Source organism: Halichoerus grypus, chromosome 13 (assembly GCF_964656455.1).
Source record: "Halichoerus grypus chromosome 13, mHalGry1.hap1.1, whole genome shotgun sequence".
In the NCBI taxonomy this organism is placed as follows: domain Eukaryota; kingdom Metazoa; phylum Chordata; class Mammalia; order Carnivora; family Phocidae; genus Halichoerus; species Halichoerus grypus.
In genome coordinates this window covers 5,642,067-5,659,629 of record NC_135724.1, presented here as the reverse complement: position 1 = coordinate 5,659,629, position 17,563 = coordinate 5,642,067, and the positions used below count along the sequence as shown (strand labels likewise).

Below are 17,563 nucleotides of genomic sequence, written 5' to 3'. Positions count from 1 at the left end.
AAGGAGATATGCCCAGGATGCTGAGCCCCACCCCACCCCGGCAAAATGTCAAAATCTTTTGTTCCATTTCTGGACCTGAGCCAGCTTTCTGAACTGGAGCCCACCTACTGAAGAGGAGGCCATGTTCCCAGAAGGAAGGACTCAACAATGCGGCCGTAGTCCTTGGCAACGCAGCTCTGTCCTCCACCAAGGGTACTGCAGTCATGTCCTTGGGCGAATGTGTACTGAGCATACTAGTTTCTAAAGGCTGCTGTAACTAGGCAGCTTGCACACAATCAATGTCTTCTCTCATAGTTCGGGAGGCTGTAAATCTGAGACCCTGGTGTCAGCAGGGTTGCCTCCTTCTGAGGCTGGGAGGGAGAATCTGCTCCAGGCCTTTCCCTGAGCTTCTGATAGCTTGCTGGCAATTTTTGGTGTTCTTTGGCTTGTAGAAACATCACCCCAAGCTCTTCCTTCATGTTCACGAGAAGTTCATTCTGTGTTTATGTTTGTGTCCAAATCTTGTTCTGCAAGGACACCAGTCAGATTAGGGCCCACCCGTTCCAGTATAACCTCATCTTAAGAATTGCATGTGCAATGGCCTGTTTCCAAATAAGGTCACATTCGAGGTACTGGGGGTTAGTATTTCAACCTATCAATACTAGGAGGCCACAATTCAATCCATAACACCGAGGAAAGGGTATGTCAAACCATTTTGAGCACTTTTGAACACAAAGTCTAGGTTGACGTTAGTATCTGAAAACCCCACGTATAATCATGACCCTTGTTTGAACGGGGGCACGCGGGAGCCAGGTCACAAATGTCACTCATTGTGGGAGGGCCAAGCAGAAGCCTGTGGAACTGCCCCTTCACCTCAGCCAAAGTAGTGAATCCAAACTACACTGCACTGGAGGGGAGGTAAGCACAATAGAAATCAGAGTCACCTTTAAGAATATAAATCAGGGATAAGCAAACTACAGCCTGTGGGCCAAATTCAGGCTGCAAACCATTACTGCATGGCTCATAAGTTAAAAATATTTTTTATGGTCTCAAAAGATCCTAAAACCAAACAAGAAGAAGATACGCCACAGAGATCAGAGGTGGTTCAAAAACCCTAAAATATTTACTATCTGATCCTTTACAGAAACACTCTGCCTTCCTGATCTAAATGATTCAGAGCCCCAGTATATTGCTGTTGAATGACTACTAGCCACTCTGGTCCCTATAGAAAAAGGGCAGGTTCTGGAGGGTGATGATATCCTACCACAGTCTTGACCCCCATTGCTAGGGCCTCAGTTATATGCCCTCTGTCAAATAGACGATTTTCTGTTCCATCGGAAAGAGGATGCTGTCAGCAGACAATACGCAGGGGTCAGCTGCTTCGGGAGCCCCTCACTAGCGGCCTCACTGGGTAGCCTGCAGCCAATAAAAGATGCAGGCAAACTCTGGCCAGCAGGTTATGCTCCAGAATGCCCCGCGGGGTGGGCTGAGGCTTTAGGGAATCTACATTGCTCTTTGTCTTTCCCTTCTAACCAATCTTGCTTTGAATTATAGCAGTTGGCATGACTTTAATAGGAAGGCTTATAATGTATTAATTCAATTGAAGAAGTAATAGAAATAAATCAAATAAATAAATATATTGCCCAGTTAAGTCAAAGTAGTGAACACCCCTCAGGCTGCAGGTGTCTACATCTGTTGTCCTCCCTTTGACCGAGGTCAAGCCATGAGCTTGGCTGAGCTGCATGCTCTCTTCCTGTAAAATGCCCCGATTCGCCGGATTGCCTGTGGTTAAGACCAAGTGCTCACTAGAAGTCTCCAAATCTAAAATACATGCTTCTGTCCTTCTCACTACAGTTTGAACAACATCAAAAGAAGCTCTTTACCCCCAAATCACGATTTTATGAGCATGAAAGCTTTCCTAATCCAAATTTATAAATCTTAATCTATGACTATGACTAGAAACGTGGAATGTCCCAGCTGACCTCAGGACATTCCATTCCCGTATGTTTTGTCACAAATGTGATTTGCTTGGAAAGAAGCAGGCGTTCAACTCAGGATGATGTTCTTATGTGGCTATTGTCCATGTATTGAAAATAATTGCCATCACCTTAAAGAGGGGGGTAGGATCTTTTCCCATTGTTATTGAATGCTAGTAGAAATTATTTTGTCTTTTTGAACTGAAGAAAATAAAATGTGTAAGTTGAATGATTTACCTGCCAGTTTTTTTTTTCCAAGTCCGTGCCATGAACACAGTCTGGTAACGTGGGTCTGTACTGGATGCAGACACAGAACTGCCCTGTGGTCTGAGCACCAGCAGGCCCGAGTCCTGGGAACGCATTCCTGACAAACGCAATGCAAGAATGGGAGGCTTTTTCCCTTTGTTGTGTCAGCCAGAGGAGAGCTTAATTTGGAATGAAGAACATTTTATCCTATGGATATCCGTTACTTTTTAAACGTTCTCTTTGTTTTGACCAAACCCAAACCTCTTTGATTAGGTTAAGGTACACAGGCAGATCTACTCCATATTATATAGTTCTAATTAAATGCAGTTAATTGAAAAACCTAACTAAGTTTTTATTTGGCGGATTTTATGACTAGAGCGTTTTAATTAAGTAGAATTTCCAAGGGATATTGATAACAGTATTTGGTTTTAAATTGAGAACAAAATCTCCTTGAGGAAAATGAAAGGAGTAAATAGAGACCATATTTCTTTTTTCCTTAACGAAAAACCATGCTGAATCCATTCATAGGACTTCACAGTGCAACAGATGACAGGCGTATTTAAGCCATTAGACGCCGAGGCAGGGAGGTGACTTCGGACAGGCAAGGGTGCTCACCTTGCTAAAGCTGCACGTGCAAAACAGAAACCAAAAAGTTGAGGAAAAATAATTCTCAGCAATCGCCGTTTGAGCAAAGGTGTTTCTTTACCTTTGTTTGCTATGTTTTACCCTTGCCCCTCTCATGGAAGCATTCCTGAAAATAAACAGAGAAGCTGCAAGGTGCTAGAATCAGCTTTTGAAAAGCTCACCCTTCTCTCCGCACGGGAAGCTTTGGTCACTGCCACAGCTCCTGTCTCGCTCATTTCCCCATTTCTCCAGGGAGAGGTCAAGCATCCTTCTCTGTCAGCTTTGTCCTCACAGTGTACAAAGAAAGGACTGCAGAGAGAAGTGACGTGATCATGAGAAACAGAGTTAGGTGATGAAGGCAGAGTGGAGGACGGTTCACGGACTTCAGATGTGAAAGTGAGGGGAGAGAGGACCTCCGCACGAGAAGCTTCTGTCAAATGTTTACTGTTTCAAAGGCACAGTGGTCTCAACTGATGTAAGACACTGCAAATTATACTCTAATTTTCAAACATTGATTTGGATAGACAAACAGGTGCCTTAGAGTTCCATGAATAAAAATGAAATTGCATAATTGTAGTAATATAACAAAATCAAGAAAGCTAAAAATCATTTTATGTCTCTCCCCTTCCTTTAGCTTGTTCTGATGAGAACCCCAAACCTAGTAAGCATTATTCATATTCAGTATCCAAAATTCCTGCTCATAATTTCACGTTTGATATGGTGGGGTCTGACAATAAAATAAAAGCTATATTTAAAAGATAGTATGTTCAGTGAATGTTTTACTCTATGAGGGTATAATAAAGTTATCCTTTAGCATATTACAAAGAAAAAAAGATTTTTGAGCTTCTTGCTGTAACTATGGAAACAGTATAGCCTTAAAAACAATAGCAAACATTATCGGAATATAAAGCAAATCTATCCTATACTCTTTATCTCTAAACATAATAGACACTTTACAACTCTCTAAGCATTTGTCAAAAACCCTACTATGTAAATATTGATAATTAGATTCAATAACTTCCTTGAGTTTATGGCATTATATCACATAACAAATGTGACAGTTACATGCATTCATGAAGATTATAATGCAAATTTTGACAGGAATCAACATTATCGAAATTGATGTAGTTATTTCAAATATTTTTAAATGTATCAAGTATATGTAAGAGCCGCTTCCCTTAAGAGAAATTTAGTTCTAAATATGTTTATTCTGTCTATGAATAAGACTTTTGGTAGCCTAGAGGGCAGGATTCTAATTAAATTACTTATGTTTACATAAGGTTGAACATTTAAAAGGATAGAGTGTCACTGAAAACATTAATTCAGTTACCATAGACCATATTTCACCTAATTCAAGAAAATGAAGCATAGAGTATTCATGTAATTTTTATAACATTGGCTTGCGAAAGAGGAAAAATTGACTTTTTGTAAAAGATAGAATAGAAAACATTCATTTGACTCAAATGTGAGTTCATGAAACTGTAAGTTTTGAAAATTCTTTGTAACATTGAAGATGCTTGCTCACAGATGGAATGTTCTTTACTCCAAAGGAGGACACCTGCAATAGAGAATTAATAATATTTTAAGTCCCAGTCCAGAGAAAATTTAGCATCATTAAACCGTTAATGTTAGAGGAAGCTGGATATCTCTCTACCCATACTTTCTATGCCATCTTTAGTTTAGATTCAAATATACAGATTTTGATGTTATGATTTTTATGTTTAAGTGCACAAGTACAATCCAATCTACTCAATATATTCTGTGTAAGTGAACTAAATTAAATAGCATTTAGTTTTATGCACTTTTCTTATGGATCAAAAAGTATGCTAATAAAATGAAGAAGCAGTACAACAAATTACTTCTGAGATCCAGAATGAAGTGTTGTTTTAATTTTATTTTTTTAAGATTTTATTTATTTATTTGTCAGAGAGAGACAGAGAGTGAGCACAAGCAGAGGGAGCGGCAGGCAGAGGGGAGGCAGACTCCCCACTGAGCAAGGAGCTCGATGTGGGACTTGACCCCAGGACCCTGGGATCATGATCTGAGCTGAAGGCAGACGCTTAACTGACTGAGCCACCCAGGCATCCCCAAGTGTTGTTTTAATTAAAATAATTATAAATACTAATGGATTGCTCCTCACTACACTGCACTTACTAAGAGGTCCCTGGCCATGAGAAAGTCATTTTTAAAAATACATTATTTTTTTAAACTAATATACCTAATATACCTAGAGGATAAGCTTCTTTTTTAAAAAAAAAAAAGATTTTATTTATTTATTTGACAGAGAGAGACACAGCGAGAGAAGGAACACAAGCAGGGGGAGAGGGAGAGGGAGAAGCAGGTTTCCCGCGGAGCAGGGAGCCCGGTGTGGGGCTTGATTCCAGGACCCTGGGATCATGACCTGAGCCGAAGGCAGATCCTTAACCAACTGAGCCACCCAGGCGCCCTGAGGATAAGCTTCTTTATAGACCTGGTTTCCACTAAACAATGAGGGCAGGGATCATATTCTTTGTATTTACTCTGTTTTGTATTGTCTGACAAATTTCATTTTTCTCCTCCATCCTAAACTTATTCCTCTTTTTTTGTTAGTGACATCACTATTTTCTGCCTCATGGCAGTTTATACCTTCATGACAACGTCCTGGTTCCAGTGTGTGAATGTACTACAATGTGTTTCCTCATTGACATGTTGATGTACATTTGGGTTGTTTCCAGTTCGGGCTGTTTTAAACATTCTTATACAAGTTTAAAAAAATGTCCTAGTTCCTCAAGCTTTCAGTTCATATCTGATTACTGCCCAGTCCTCATCTTAAGTAAATATCTGTCAGTTATCCTTAGAATTCGGGGAACACTACCAGTAAAAGTAGATGAGCCTCTTGTGTTTTGGCTGTAGATTCACTGAACTTTAAATCTGTGTCTATTTCCTGCCAGGCTGTGAGTTTAATATGAGATGGTTATTATCAATTCAAAATTAGGTGAGTGGATTTCTCTCTTTAGCATCTGGTAAACAGAGTGCATTATCTGTGACAAATATTGCTAATTTTTTATTTGTCTGGTGGCTGGAAGTAGCACTGTATGTGTATCCGTTCTGTGGTAGCAATATTTGATCTAAAGGAACAATCTTTGTGATACTTCATATAGCTGGGAAACATGAGTCAATGATCCTAACCCTAGAATCTGATGTAGGAGGTAGTCTATTGTCACAGAGAATATTTTTTCATATATTGATTTTTAATGGATCACTGTCTTATGGATCCAAAAAAATATTCTAAAATGCATTAAATGGAGGGATGCCTGGGTGGCTCAGTCGGTTAAGTGTCTGCCTTCGGCTCAGGTCATGATCCTAGGGTCCTGGGATCGAGTCCCGCATGGGGCTCCTTGCTCAATGGGGAGCTTGCTTCTCCCTCAGCCCCTCCCCCTGCTTGTGCTCTCTCTCTCTTTCTCTTTTTCTCTCTGACAAATAAATAAAATCTTTAAAAAAATAAAAATTAAAAAATGCATTAAATAGAAAATGCAGTTTGCTCAACAAATGAAAGTATGAAAATGACTCATCATCATTAATAAACTCAACTTCATTACCACCACCAGCATGGCACAATTTACCAGGGCAAGAAAATAAACTCTAATCTTTACTATGAATTTTTTAGGGAAATGTTACAAGCAGATTTTAATTGTAATTAATATTTTCTCTCCTACAAATTATAAAAAACAAGGGCAGGTTACTACCTGTAATTTCCATTGTAGAGGCATAGAAATACATGATCGAGGTTTTATAATTTTAAAATAAAAATTTTACTTTGGAATAATTTTAGATTTACAGAAAAGCTGCAAAGATAAGAGAGTCATTGTAAGCCCCTCATCCAGTGTCCACTGATGTAGACAGTACCAGGCACACTGGTCACAGCCAGGAAACCACCACCATCTCACTACTGCCGACTCCAGTCCACACTTAATTTGCATTTTAGGATTTTCCTCCCATTAACACCTTTTATTTTTCCTTCCAGGACTCAATCCAGGACACCACACTGCATTTGGAACATTACGATTTTGGTAAGTTCCTGCAATTAAGTTTAAAATGTGTGTATATTCATAAAATTATCTACCAACATGATAATACTATATAGCAATTTAAATAAAACAGAACAGATGGGAAATATTAGACTGTGTAAATTTAAAACATCAAGGAACAAGAGTCTTCAAATAATTTCTAAAACTTTAAAAATCTCTCTAATAGGTTTAACTTTTCTCATTTATCATGTCTTTCACATTTCCCTTTTAATAGTTTTTCATCTTATTAATATATATATATTTTTTAAGATTTTATTTATTTATTTGACAGAGAGAGAGACAGTGAGAGCAGGAACACAAGCAGGGGGAGTGGGAGAGGGAGAAGCAGGCTTCCTGCTGAGCAGGGAGCCCAATGCGGGGCTCGATCCCAGGACCCTGGGACCATGACCTCAGCCGAAGGCAGACGCTTAACGACTGAGCCACCCAGGCGCCCATTTATATATATTTTGATATAAAATCTAAGACATGATTTTGGAAAGTCTGTGAGATACAGAAGAAAATTCAGTTGTTTGACCTCCAAAATAACAACTGTATTTTTAAGAAACAAAGCAATTTTACTACATAGCACTTTCTACTGCAGAAAAGTAATAGTCACAGCTTAATATTCAAAGGGAGGCAACAGTCAAGCAAAAATCACATACTCATGCTACTTATTACAAAACTTGCGTGTATTCGAAGCAAAACCTTTTTACTTTTGAGAAATCTAAATGGAAACACAGTCTCTACTCATAAAAAGCTGTGTGAAAACTGTATTTCAATAAATTGGCCTTTCAAATATTATATAAGAGGAGAAATTGTGTTGTCATCATTCAATCTGACTGCAGAATTCCATCTAAGTTGAGAACAGAGGGATTTCCCAAGCTTGTGTTAATGGGAAGGACCAATGGCTCATCAAAGTAGCAGTGCAAAGTTTATCCACTTTGTATGATGAAAAAGGTAAATTTTTAGTGACTTCTCTCTGCGTATAGCAGTGTATTTAAGGGTGAGTTATATTGTTCTTAAAGGTGTCATACTCATTCTCTTCAAATAATCCACAGGACCTGTCAATCAATCAATCACTGCACTTCCACTTTTCTTTTACACTAAGAAATAGATACATTTGCGTGATTTCCATTGTACCACACTCCCACCTCATTTATCTGGCCCCTCCAGGTTTTCCCGAGAGGGCATTATTAGAAAAGAAAGCTTACCTAAGTTGTCTTTACACTTCAAAAGATGCTTTGGAACACGGAATTCAGGAGACTTTCTCTTTTCATCTTTCACTGATCCTGGAGAGCTCCATTATTTCCTTTCTTATGTGTTTCTTTTAAACTGGCTATTGGCAGTCTGCTGCATGAACCTCCCTGTATTAATGCCACCACATTAGATTCGAGGAGACTAATGTGTTTTTAAAGCGTGCATTCCTACCTTTCCAGAGTCCTAGGATACATTCCATGATAAACCTGGGTTCACAGCAACATCCTTTGGCCTTGGCTCTCCCTGTGCCGTCACAAGTCTTTCTTTGACAAAACGATCATTTCAGGCTTTAAGCCACTAACCAAAACTGAGACAGACCACAATGATTCACCTGACTCCAGAATCATGAGCTATGAAGGCCAAGAAAAGAAGACGAATTTGTCTATAGCCTTGTATCAAAATAAAAACAAAGCACACAAAACAAAACAGAAAACCAGCCAACCTACTTTGGTCAGTAGGAAGCTATGAAGGTCGTAATTCGTGTGCAGTTATTCCCCCTTAAATGCCATATTCTCCAAGAACCTCAGTATCATCCAGAAGTGAAAGATTCCGTTTCAAAGAGAACATTTAAAGTTCTTGCTTTCCTAATTTCCACCCTTTGTACCGGGCTACCACATCACCTCAGCCAGTGACCGGGTCTAGGATGCGTCTGGCATGTGATAACACTACCTAGACTAGGATGGCCAGTCTGTACCACGGCTCATGGATTCTCGGGGCCATTTTAGAATTGCTTCCTTAGATAATTAGAGCATCACTACCTAATTTGCTATCTGATTTAAAATTTAAAATTTAACATAAATTGATCTGTTTTATGTCTAACATATCATGCACAGAATGATGCCTATACATTTCAACCTCTTCAAATGCTTCTCCCTTTACATTCTTCCTGTGCTTTTATTTTGGCCACAGTTTCTGGAAAGAGAGAATGCTGACCGTGGGCAAAGATTCTTGTGTTCCCTGCCACCCGCCCACATTGAAATCTGAATAATACTGGCAATATGGAAATATTTTAAGAAAATCTAACTCAACACACACACACACACACACGCACACACACACACTTGGGTCCCCATATTTTTAAATTAACACATACAGTCTGTAACTTTGACAAAGCAGTCGCTAAAGGAAAGTACTATTATTAGCGCTACTTGCAATCTATTTAATAGTGATTCTGGCGAAGAAGCAGAAAACCAATATGAAAATGAGGTAACATCAGAATAAGCCAACTATCTTGAAATTTGGTGTTTTTCATTTAGAACAATTTAAAAGAATGAGGGGTTATCAGATGGTCATTTGTTTATGAACCGCGACTTTCAGTTATAGCCTTAATTTCATAGATGTATAACCACAATAAATTATAATAATAAAAATAGCTAAGATTATTTTAGAAATTAAGCATGACATATTATTCAGGAAAATGAATTAAATATGATGTAGAACTTGGCTGTATATCTGACTCTTAGAATCTTATGGAATTTTTTTCAATTTAGTTTGCTGATGCAAAATCTAACACATTTTGTATCTTTGTTTTTCTAGAATATTCAGTTTATCTATTATGGTAGCTGTTTCATAAATTGGTTTGTATTTGCTTATGCTTTATTTATTATATGATAAGTAGATATTTATATATGTGTCTCACCTACTTCTGTGTGAATTTTCAAATGCAGCATGTTTCATAGAATTTCCAAGCAAAGTACAATGAGGTATATATCATAAGTTTTTAATAAATATTTAAAATTAACTTTAGAACTTTAACAAGATGACTTTAGCAAAATTGAGCATATAATAATTATTTCTGGCACCTTTGTACATAACCTTTGCTAAGTATCCCAAGTTAGTATTTTAAAGTGCCTGTAAGGTTTCCTACTCCTCAAAAATGTGGGAGATGGGAAAAAAGCACTTTTTTAAAAAGATTTAATAAATTATTTGTAATGCTTTTCATGTAACTTGAAGAAAATTAACTTCTTTTTTTTTTAAAGATTTTATTTATTTATTCGACAGAGACACAGCGAGAGAGGGGACACAAGCAGGGACAGATGGAGAGGGAGAACTGGACTCCCCGCTGAGCAAGGAGCCCAATGTGGGACTCGATCCCAGGACACTGGGATCATGACCTGAGCCAAAGGCAGACGCTTAACAACTGAGCCACCCAGGCGCCCAAAGAAAATTAGCTTCTGTGCTATTATACCCAGTGCCTTCTATTATCTATCCTGTAATATGAACAAGTTTTTGATCTTTCATTTTCTTCATTACTTTCCTTAAAAGAATGTCCTCGAAAGATTGTCAATATTCCTCATATTTAGCGCCTTGCATGAAACATACACTCTGGATTAGTTCTTGCTAATGACCACGCCCAGCAACATCAGCATCCACCCGGAAATTGGCATGATGACTCTCAGAATTCACCCACATCTCCAGAAGCATCTGATGTGATACGATTCCCAGATGATTCATGTGCACTTTCAAGTTCAAGAAGTGCTGGGCCATGAGCTAACAGAGGTTGTTTACTAACCTTGAGGTAGCTATGTTTTTCCTGATAATGTAGGGCACAACAGACTTAACCTTTTTCTGCAGCTCATATTATGCTTGTGATTACTCTTAATCCAGGCTTTTCTTAATGAACTGATTTTAATTTCAGTCTCTCCTGCGTGATGATAATGGTCATAATAACAACTGATATTTCTAGAGTGATTACCTAGTGTCATGTACCATGCTAAGCATCTTATGTGTATTATCTTGTTTAATCCTCACATTTCCATTTAGGAAAAAGGAAACTGAATCTTAGGAAATAAATAATTGACCAAAGTCACAAAAGAAATAGTGATATTTCATTGATTGATCCCAGTTCTATCTAACTCCAGAATCTATTTCCTTCAATCCTGCAATCTTTCTTCCTTAAACACACCTACATAAAAGACTGGACATATTTTGCCCCATGACATTTTGTATTTCTTGTTTCAGTCTTTCATTATAGTTTTTCAAAGTCCATTGTAAATTCTGCTGTTGCCATTCTTCATGACAGTCTCCTCGCTTTGCACTATTGATATATTTGTTTAACTGGTATTTTATATCCTAGCAAGTAAATGATAAAATATTACAATAAACAGTCAAGGACAGAACCCATCTGGCTGGTGCCCACACATCTCAAGCAGCAATCTATAGAATGCTTGTTTGTCTAGTAAACTCCACTATCTGCTATTACTCAATCCATATATTTATTATATTTCAAGTTAATGACATAGAGATCTTAAGACTTAGAAATCTGCTGCAGAGAAGAGGCAGGAAAATGGACGGAATTTAGATTGGACAAGAGGTTGTAGGAAAGTTGTGAACAGACCATCTATGAGGAACAATCAATATGATCAGGAGAAATTTCCAAAGGTTGTGGCAAACCCCGTCCAGCCCAGAAATTGATGGTGCCTGGTTTTTGAAAAGAACAGAATGTCTTCTTTAATAAGGAACATGGTGGGAGTTTTAGTGACTAGAAGCCTATCCTCAAATCAAAAACCTAGTCAGTCTGGGAAAGGACATGCTCACCCTGTGTAAAGTTTCACCACGGCATCTGGCTGCCTGCCAAGGGACAGGTCCCTTGGATGGTTTCGCTCTGTTAGTCAGTGGGGCTTGCATTCACGAGTCCTGCCAGTTTTATTTGGAGAGCAGGAAGACAGGAAGTTTCAGATTATAAGATTTATTTTATAATAAACAATATTTTGAGCTAGGAAAAATACATTTCAGCTAATTTATAGTGAATACATGTGATAAGAAATAGCATATAAAATATATCAATTAAATATTAACATAAATCTATATCACAAATATCTAAATAAATGAATCATAAAATTTTACAGAATACATACAACACATCAGTAAAATTACATATATACTATAATTATTATAATACACACACATATACTTAAGTTTCCTGGCAACCAGATCAAAAAAGAGATAGTAAAAGATTTAGTTACAGGAAAAAAAATCACAATTTTTTAGGGGCAATTTTTTCTCAGACATTAACTTTGAAGAGGTGGAATTGAATGGAGCTTTACTTTAGTCTCACATAGTAATCAAATGATAAAAATCCTTGACATACTTTAACTGTAAAGTCAGAAACTGACTTCACTTTCATTTTATGCATTAATCTAAAGAAAGTTATTAGTAAAATTCATTGAACTTGTTCAAATATTCTAAACCTTTATAAGTCTTTGGATGTAATCATTTATTCTGGCTGAAATTTACCACCTAACTACATTGCATCATCAATTACAATGTTGTATTTAAGAGGCTATTAATAGGGCAAATTAATGCATTTGTCACAAATCGCATAGTTTTAAGTCTGAAATGGAATTCAGATTTATGATATTTTCTGATGGAATATTTGATTTTAAAAAGTAGAAATTAAATCAAACTCAAGTGTTGGAAAAATTAAACTAAAATGAGTTTAACCTATTGTGATTGACTTATTGATTTCAAACAGAAGAGCATATGGGACTGAATCAAATATTAATCAAATTAAAAATATGACCTATATGATATTCTTTATTTCATCAAGTTTCATGCCTGGCTTTTAGATGCTAAATGTGTGTTGATCAATAAGTCTTAGAAAATAAAAATGGAATGGAATAAACTTAATTAGTTATGCTAATGAGAAAATAATCTAATCATATAATTTTACTTATCTTGTCCCTAAAGAGTGTATGTGCCTAGACATAATCTTGAGAGTGTTGGCTATTAAATTATACTGTGACCATCACCTGTAATAATATCAAGGACTGTGAGATTCAAGTGGACATTTTTCCTTTGGTTGCAAGTCCAAAAATACTCCATTCTTTAACCCTTAGGAGAGAGAGTCATTCTTCATTCTGTAGATTATTCTCAAAATAGGAATGATACTCATATTCTTCTAATGCTTCCCTATCTCCATCACCTCCTACCATCCCCTACCAGTAGACTTCTCGATTCTTGGAAGCTGCCTACATTACAAGTCCTTTTCAGTGGATGCTAATGTGGAAATAAGCAAGATGTCACTTATTTCCAGAAATGTTTTTCTAGCTGATCACCTTTTAATTTTTTTAAAATGATAGTAAAACATGTTTTGAGAGAGTGGTCTTAACTAAGAAGGATCATTCTCTCTAAAACTATCAAAATATTATTTTCCAGCATTTCATTTCCTATAGCTTAAAATAATTATATTTCTCCCAAGTAATTCTTTTTGTTGCATATCAACAGAAGGATAACCAGGACCTATTCCAACTATGCAAATTCACTCTTGGTTACAAAACAATTATTATTGTTGGAATTGATAATCATCTAATGTCTCGTCATCTGTATGTATGACTAAAAGCAATGTCATTATAGTGCCTAATAATTTTTATTCATTTTTAATTCTCAGAAAATGATGATTTGACACGGAAAGATACATGGGTATCATCACGGACTTTGCAGTTTTGGTTTCATATTGAGAAAACATGAGGTATTATAAGAGCATGTTGGATACACTCCTGAGAAGTTTAAGAGCTCAGTAATATTGAGGACAAAGGACCCTCCTGAAATATGAGTGTGAGATGCTGACATTTTCCAGTGGAAAATATTGTTCAATTTACAAACATGAAAAACCATTCAATATCAAATTAGTGTCTCCTGGTATTATGTACAAAGACAATAGAATGAATAAAAATTATAGTCATAAGAAGAAATTACCCAGCACTCTACACTGAAGAGTGTCCTGAGAAAAAAAATCGATGGGACTCACATTCAATTTAAGAATGTATGATGAAATTTCAATAAAAAAAATGTTTTTTTTATCAAGAGGGATAGTTAAGATATAAATATCACCAAGAAAATTATCTGAGAGTTTAGTAAAATAATAAGGTGATAAAACAGTAATTCATGACACCCCCAGGTACCCAACATGCTCACAGAATCAATACAGTGTTCTACTGAAGGTTACCCGAATCTTGATCTAGATTTTAGAGCCCAAGATCTATATAGTTAAGAAATAAGCCAAGAACCATTTGTTTATCTCCTTGAAAACAGTTAGAAGATGAAAATCAAACTTTGAATGGCACCTGCTGCGGTCAATACTCACCCTAAGTAGGTCATTTTTCCATGGCTTTATCAATCTAGAATCTGTTTAGAGTCACAGAGGCAAGAATTCCTGGTTCTGAGAAAAGCTGCATATCTAAGTAACCATGCTTTTGATGAAGCACTTAGATGCACGTGAAAGCCACCTTCCTTCGATATTTTTGTACTACTGTCTAATTTCTTAAGGCACAGTTAATTCATGGTGTTAACAATTTAACTCATCAGTTGGGGAGTAGCATTTACTGTGCATCCTATCAATAATTGCTGGTACTAAATAATTTGGGGATAAAAAAATAAAAATGTACATAGCATAATATATGTAGTCTTGTGTAGTTTTCTTGCCAGCAATGTTTTACCTGAGTTCTAAAAATGAGAAAGAAAGGACAAAGCCGAGAAATTTAGGATGTAGGGGATTCTGCAGGATAAGCAATCTGGACTTCAAAAAGATGTTATTCTCATAAAAGACTGAAAATCTCAAGGACTTCTATGGAGTTGGGTAAAATAAAGAGACATGAAAACTGAATGTCATGTGTGGATCATGAGGAAAAGAATATTGCAGAGGGGTGCTTTTGAGACAATTTGTCATACTTAAATATAGGCCTCTGGGATGGAAAGGATTAAGCAACAATTCCGTGCTTTCCTCTCTCCCATTACCAGTGGGAAGCCCCCAAGAAGGAAAAAAGGTGAGTGAACTCTTTGCTTGTAAACATCCTATTATCAGATATTCCTGCAAGAAGATAACAGTGTTTGCTAGCAAGACTGCTTATCTATGAAGCCCTTTAAGCAGGATATACCTGGGTGTCTAGAACTACTTACAACAAATAAATCTGCATTCTGAGGGTTGGTAGAGCATGGCTCCTTGAAAATATCACATAAGCTTACAGCTGTTGTGCAATTGAGTATAAAATGTTTTCATAACAAAATAACTCTCACCCGTGTAAGTAATAGGAAGTGCACAACTTGCCCAGAGACCTTTCATGTTCTTCAAGACCAAAGGATGTCAAGGTGGTGATAAAGGACCTTGGAGAGCTGAGTTGATGGTTTCAAATCTTTCCTCAGATCTCTTGGGTTCAGTCTTTGAAACTATTAATCTTATCTTTGGTAAAATGTCAGATTCCTGCGAGTCTAATTTGATAATCTGATTCTGGTAATGTAGCAGCAGCTGGTCATCGGGAGACTGCCAACACACTGGCTAAGCACTAAGAGTCTATGCATCCTGGTGTCCCCCAGGTCAATCCCCAAGCTTAGAAGAAGAGAAGACTATCACACTTGCTCACTCTCTTCCCTCCTGCTTATGGTCAGGGGGTCCAGACATATTCCAGTGGAGACAAGTGTTTCACTAGCTTCAGTGAATGCACAGATATATTCAGTCCCTGGGCCTGTCTGTCATCAGTCTGGGGTTCTCTAATGACTGTCTCTGCCCTCTTATCTGGCACAGAGCGGGGAAAGTCCTGGGCAGGGACTGGCAGGGAATCGTGAGTGCTGGAACTTGCCTTTCTCTCCTCCATTCCATCAGAATGCGGAACTAGCAGCAATCCATCTTCCACTATACAGAGATGGATGCATGTCTTGCTAGGGGATAGCTGAGCAGTTCTACGGAATAAGCCTGAATCTCTTAATGACCGCATGGAGAAGAGTTGCACAATGACCCTGAGAGGGGCAGACATGGATGAAACAGAGAAATAAGCATCTACTTTTTAAAATCCACTGCATTTTTTTTATTTTCTTGGTTGGTTGTTTCCTTAATTATCTATAATTGTCTATACTTTCCTTAATTATCTATAATTAATAATTATTATTGAAGATGAGAATGCCTCTTTCCTTACATTTTGCCAACAGTTACCAAACTTTTTGATGTCTGCTAACTGCTTGATAAAAATGATATTGTACTGTCCCTTTCAGCTTCTTTCTTCATATGTTGAATGAAATTAATAATATTTTATGTCGATTAAAAGTCATTCCTATTTGCAGAGAACTCTGGCAGTTCCTTTCCTCATTTTCCCAATGGTTTACTTATCTATAATTATTATTGTTGGTATTTAGGAATATGAGGCTTACGGTGCCATGATTGTCACGTGATTTTCTTCATTTTCAACTTTACTTTCTTTTACATTTGTGGTAAGTTTTTGCCATGCAGAATATCACATTTTAGGTAATGACCTTTTTGTGTCTTTTTTAGTGATTCTTGATTTCTGTTTCACACTTACAGAGATTTTCCATATTCCAAATGTTTTATAATCTATATTTTCTTTTAGTGCTTTATGATTAATTTGGTTTTTCTTTCACATAATTAATCCCTTTGGAATTTATTTTGGTAAAAGCTGTAAACTTGCGATTCATTGTGATTCTTCTCTAACTGGCTGCCTTATTATCCCAGTATTTATTGAATAATCCATCTTTACCCCATAGAATGAAATGACCATGTTATAGTATTTATACTGAAACTTAATATTCAGATAAATATGACCCTGTAGACCAAATATCAGAATCGAATATCATTTGCAATAATAGTGTAGGATGCCAGTTTAGGTTTATTCCCCCAGGAGATAACTTCTCGTTATTAACTTAAATGTTATTGGGAGTGGATATGAAGATGGTGTTGAAGGAGAGTAATAGAGAATATTCAAAGTCAGTATTAAATATCTAGACCTAATAAAATTTTATTTTGAAAGATATTTTGTGTTCTCACTTTTCTCCTCCCTTTGAGAAAATATTTCTAAAATACCTAAGTTTTCACTGAATTTCCATTTTACTAACAAAGATCTTATTATTTCTTGAGTATTAATTCCCCAATGTGAATTGTCTGCCTGTACATATAATGGTAGTTTTTATTTAACATATATTTTGCTACTTTCATACAAATTTTTAAAAATTCAAACAGAATTATGATTGGTAGGGGTTTACGTGTTGGTTTGTATTTATTTTGCCCATAGGCTCCAGAGATGATTGGCTCATATATGACACCCTGCCTAAAGACCTTCACAAGTTTTTAGATATTGTGTGAACTTTTCTTGTATGAATCTACTTTATTCAGCACCATGAATGGAGCGTGATTGCTTCCTACTTGCTTAGGAATGAAAGGATGGAGTATCACATTCAAATTATTCCTTTTCAGACAAATAAAGATTCTCAAACCAGGTGAAACTGAGAATAAATAGGATTGTTAATTAAGCTTGCTACATTCAAGGCATCTGCCAATCTAAACACTGTTTAAATTTAATTGAAGGATTCATCAATGAAAAGGGTGTATAAAAGCTTCCATAATAAAATACAGTTCATGCACGGCAGTGTGTATAATAGGGCTTTTGCTGGCAACTGATTAGTCTGTGAAGGTCTGAGGTCACACTGTGGAAA

General features: G+C 36.8%; 1 protein-coding gene across 1 annotated transcript in view; it reads left to right on the top strand.

Moving 5' to 3' along the window:
* Positions 1 to 12,568, top strand: part of LOC144379875 (uncharacterized) — a 34,979-nt gene extending 22,411 nt beyond the window's left edge. The window contains exons 5-7 of the mRNA XM_078060483.1: positions 6,829 to 6,901; positions 9,665 to 9,709; positions 10,130 to 12,568. Of these exons, the coding sequence (XP_077916609.1) occupies positions 6,829 to 6,901; positions 9,665 to 9,666 (75 nt within the window). The 3' untranslated portion in view covers positions 9,667 to 9,709; positions 10,130 to 12,568. The remainder of the gene's footprint in view (positions 1 to 6,828; positions 6,902 to 9,664; positions 9,710 to 10,129) is intronic.
* The last annotated feature ends 4,995 nt before the right edge of the window (positions 12,569 to 17,563 follow it).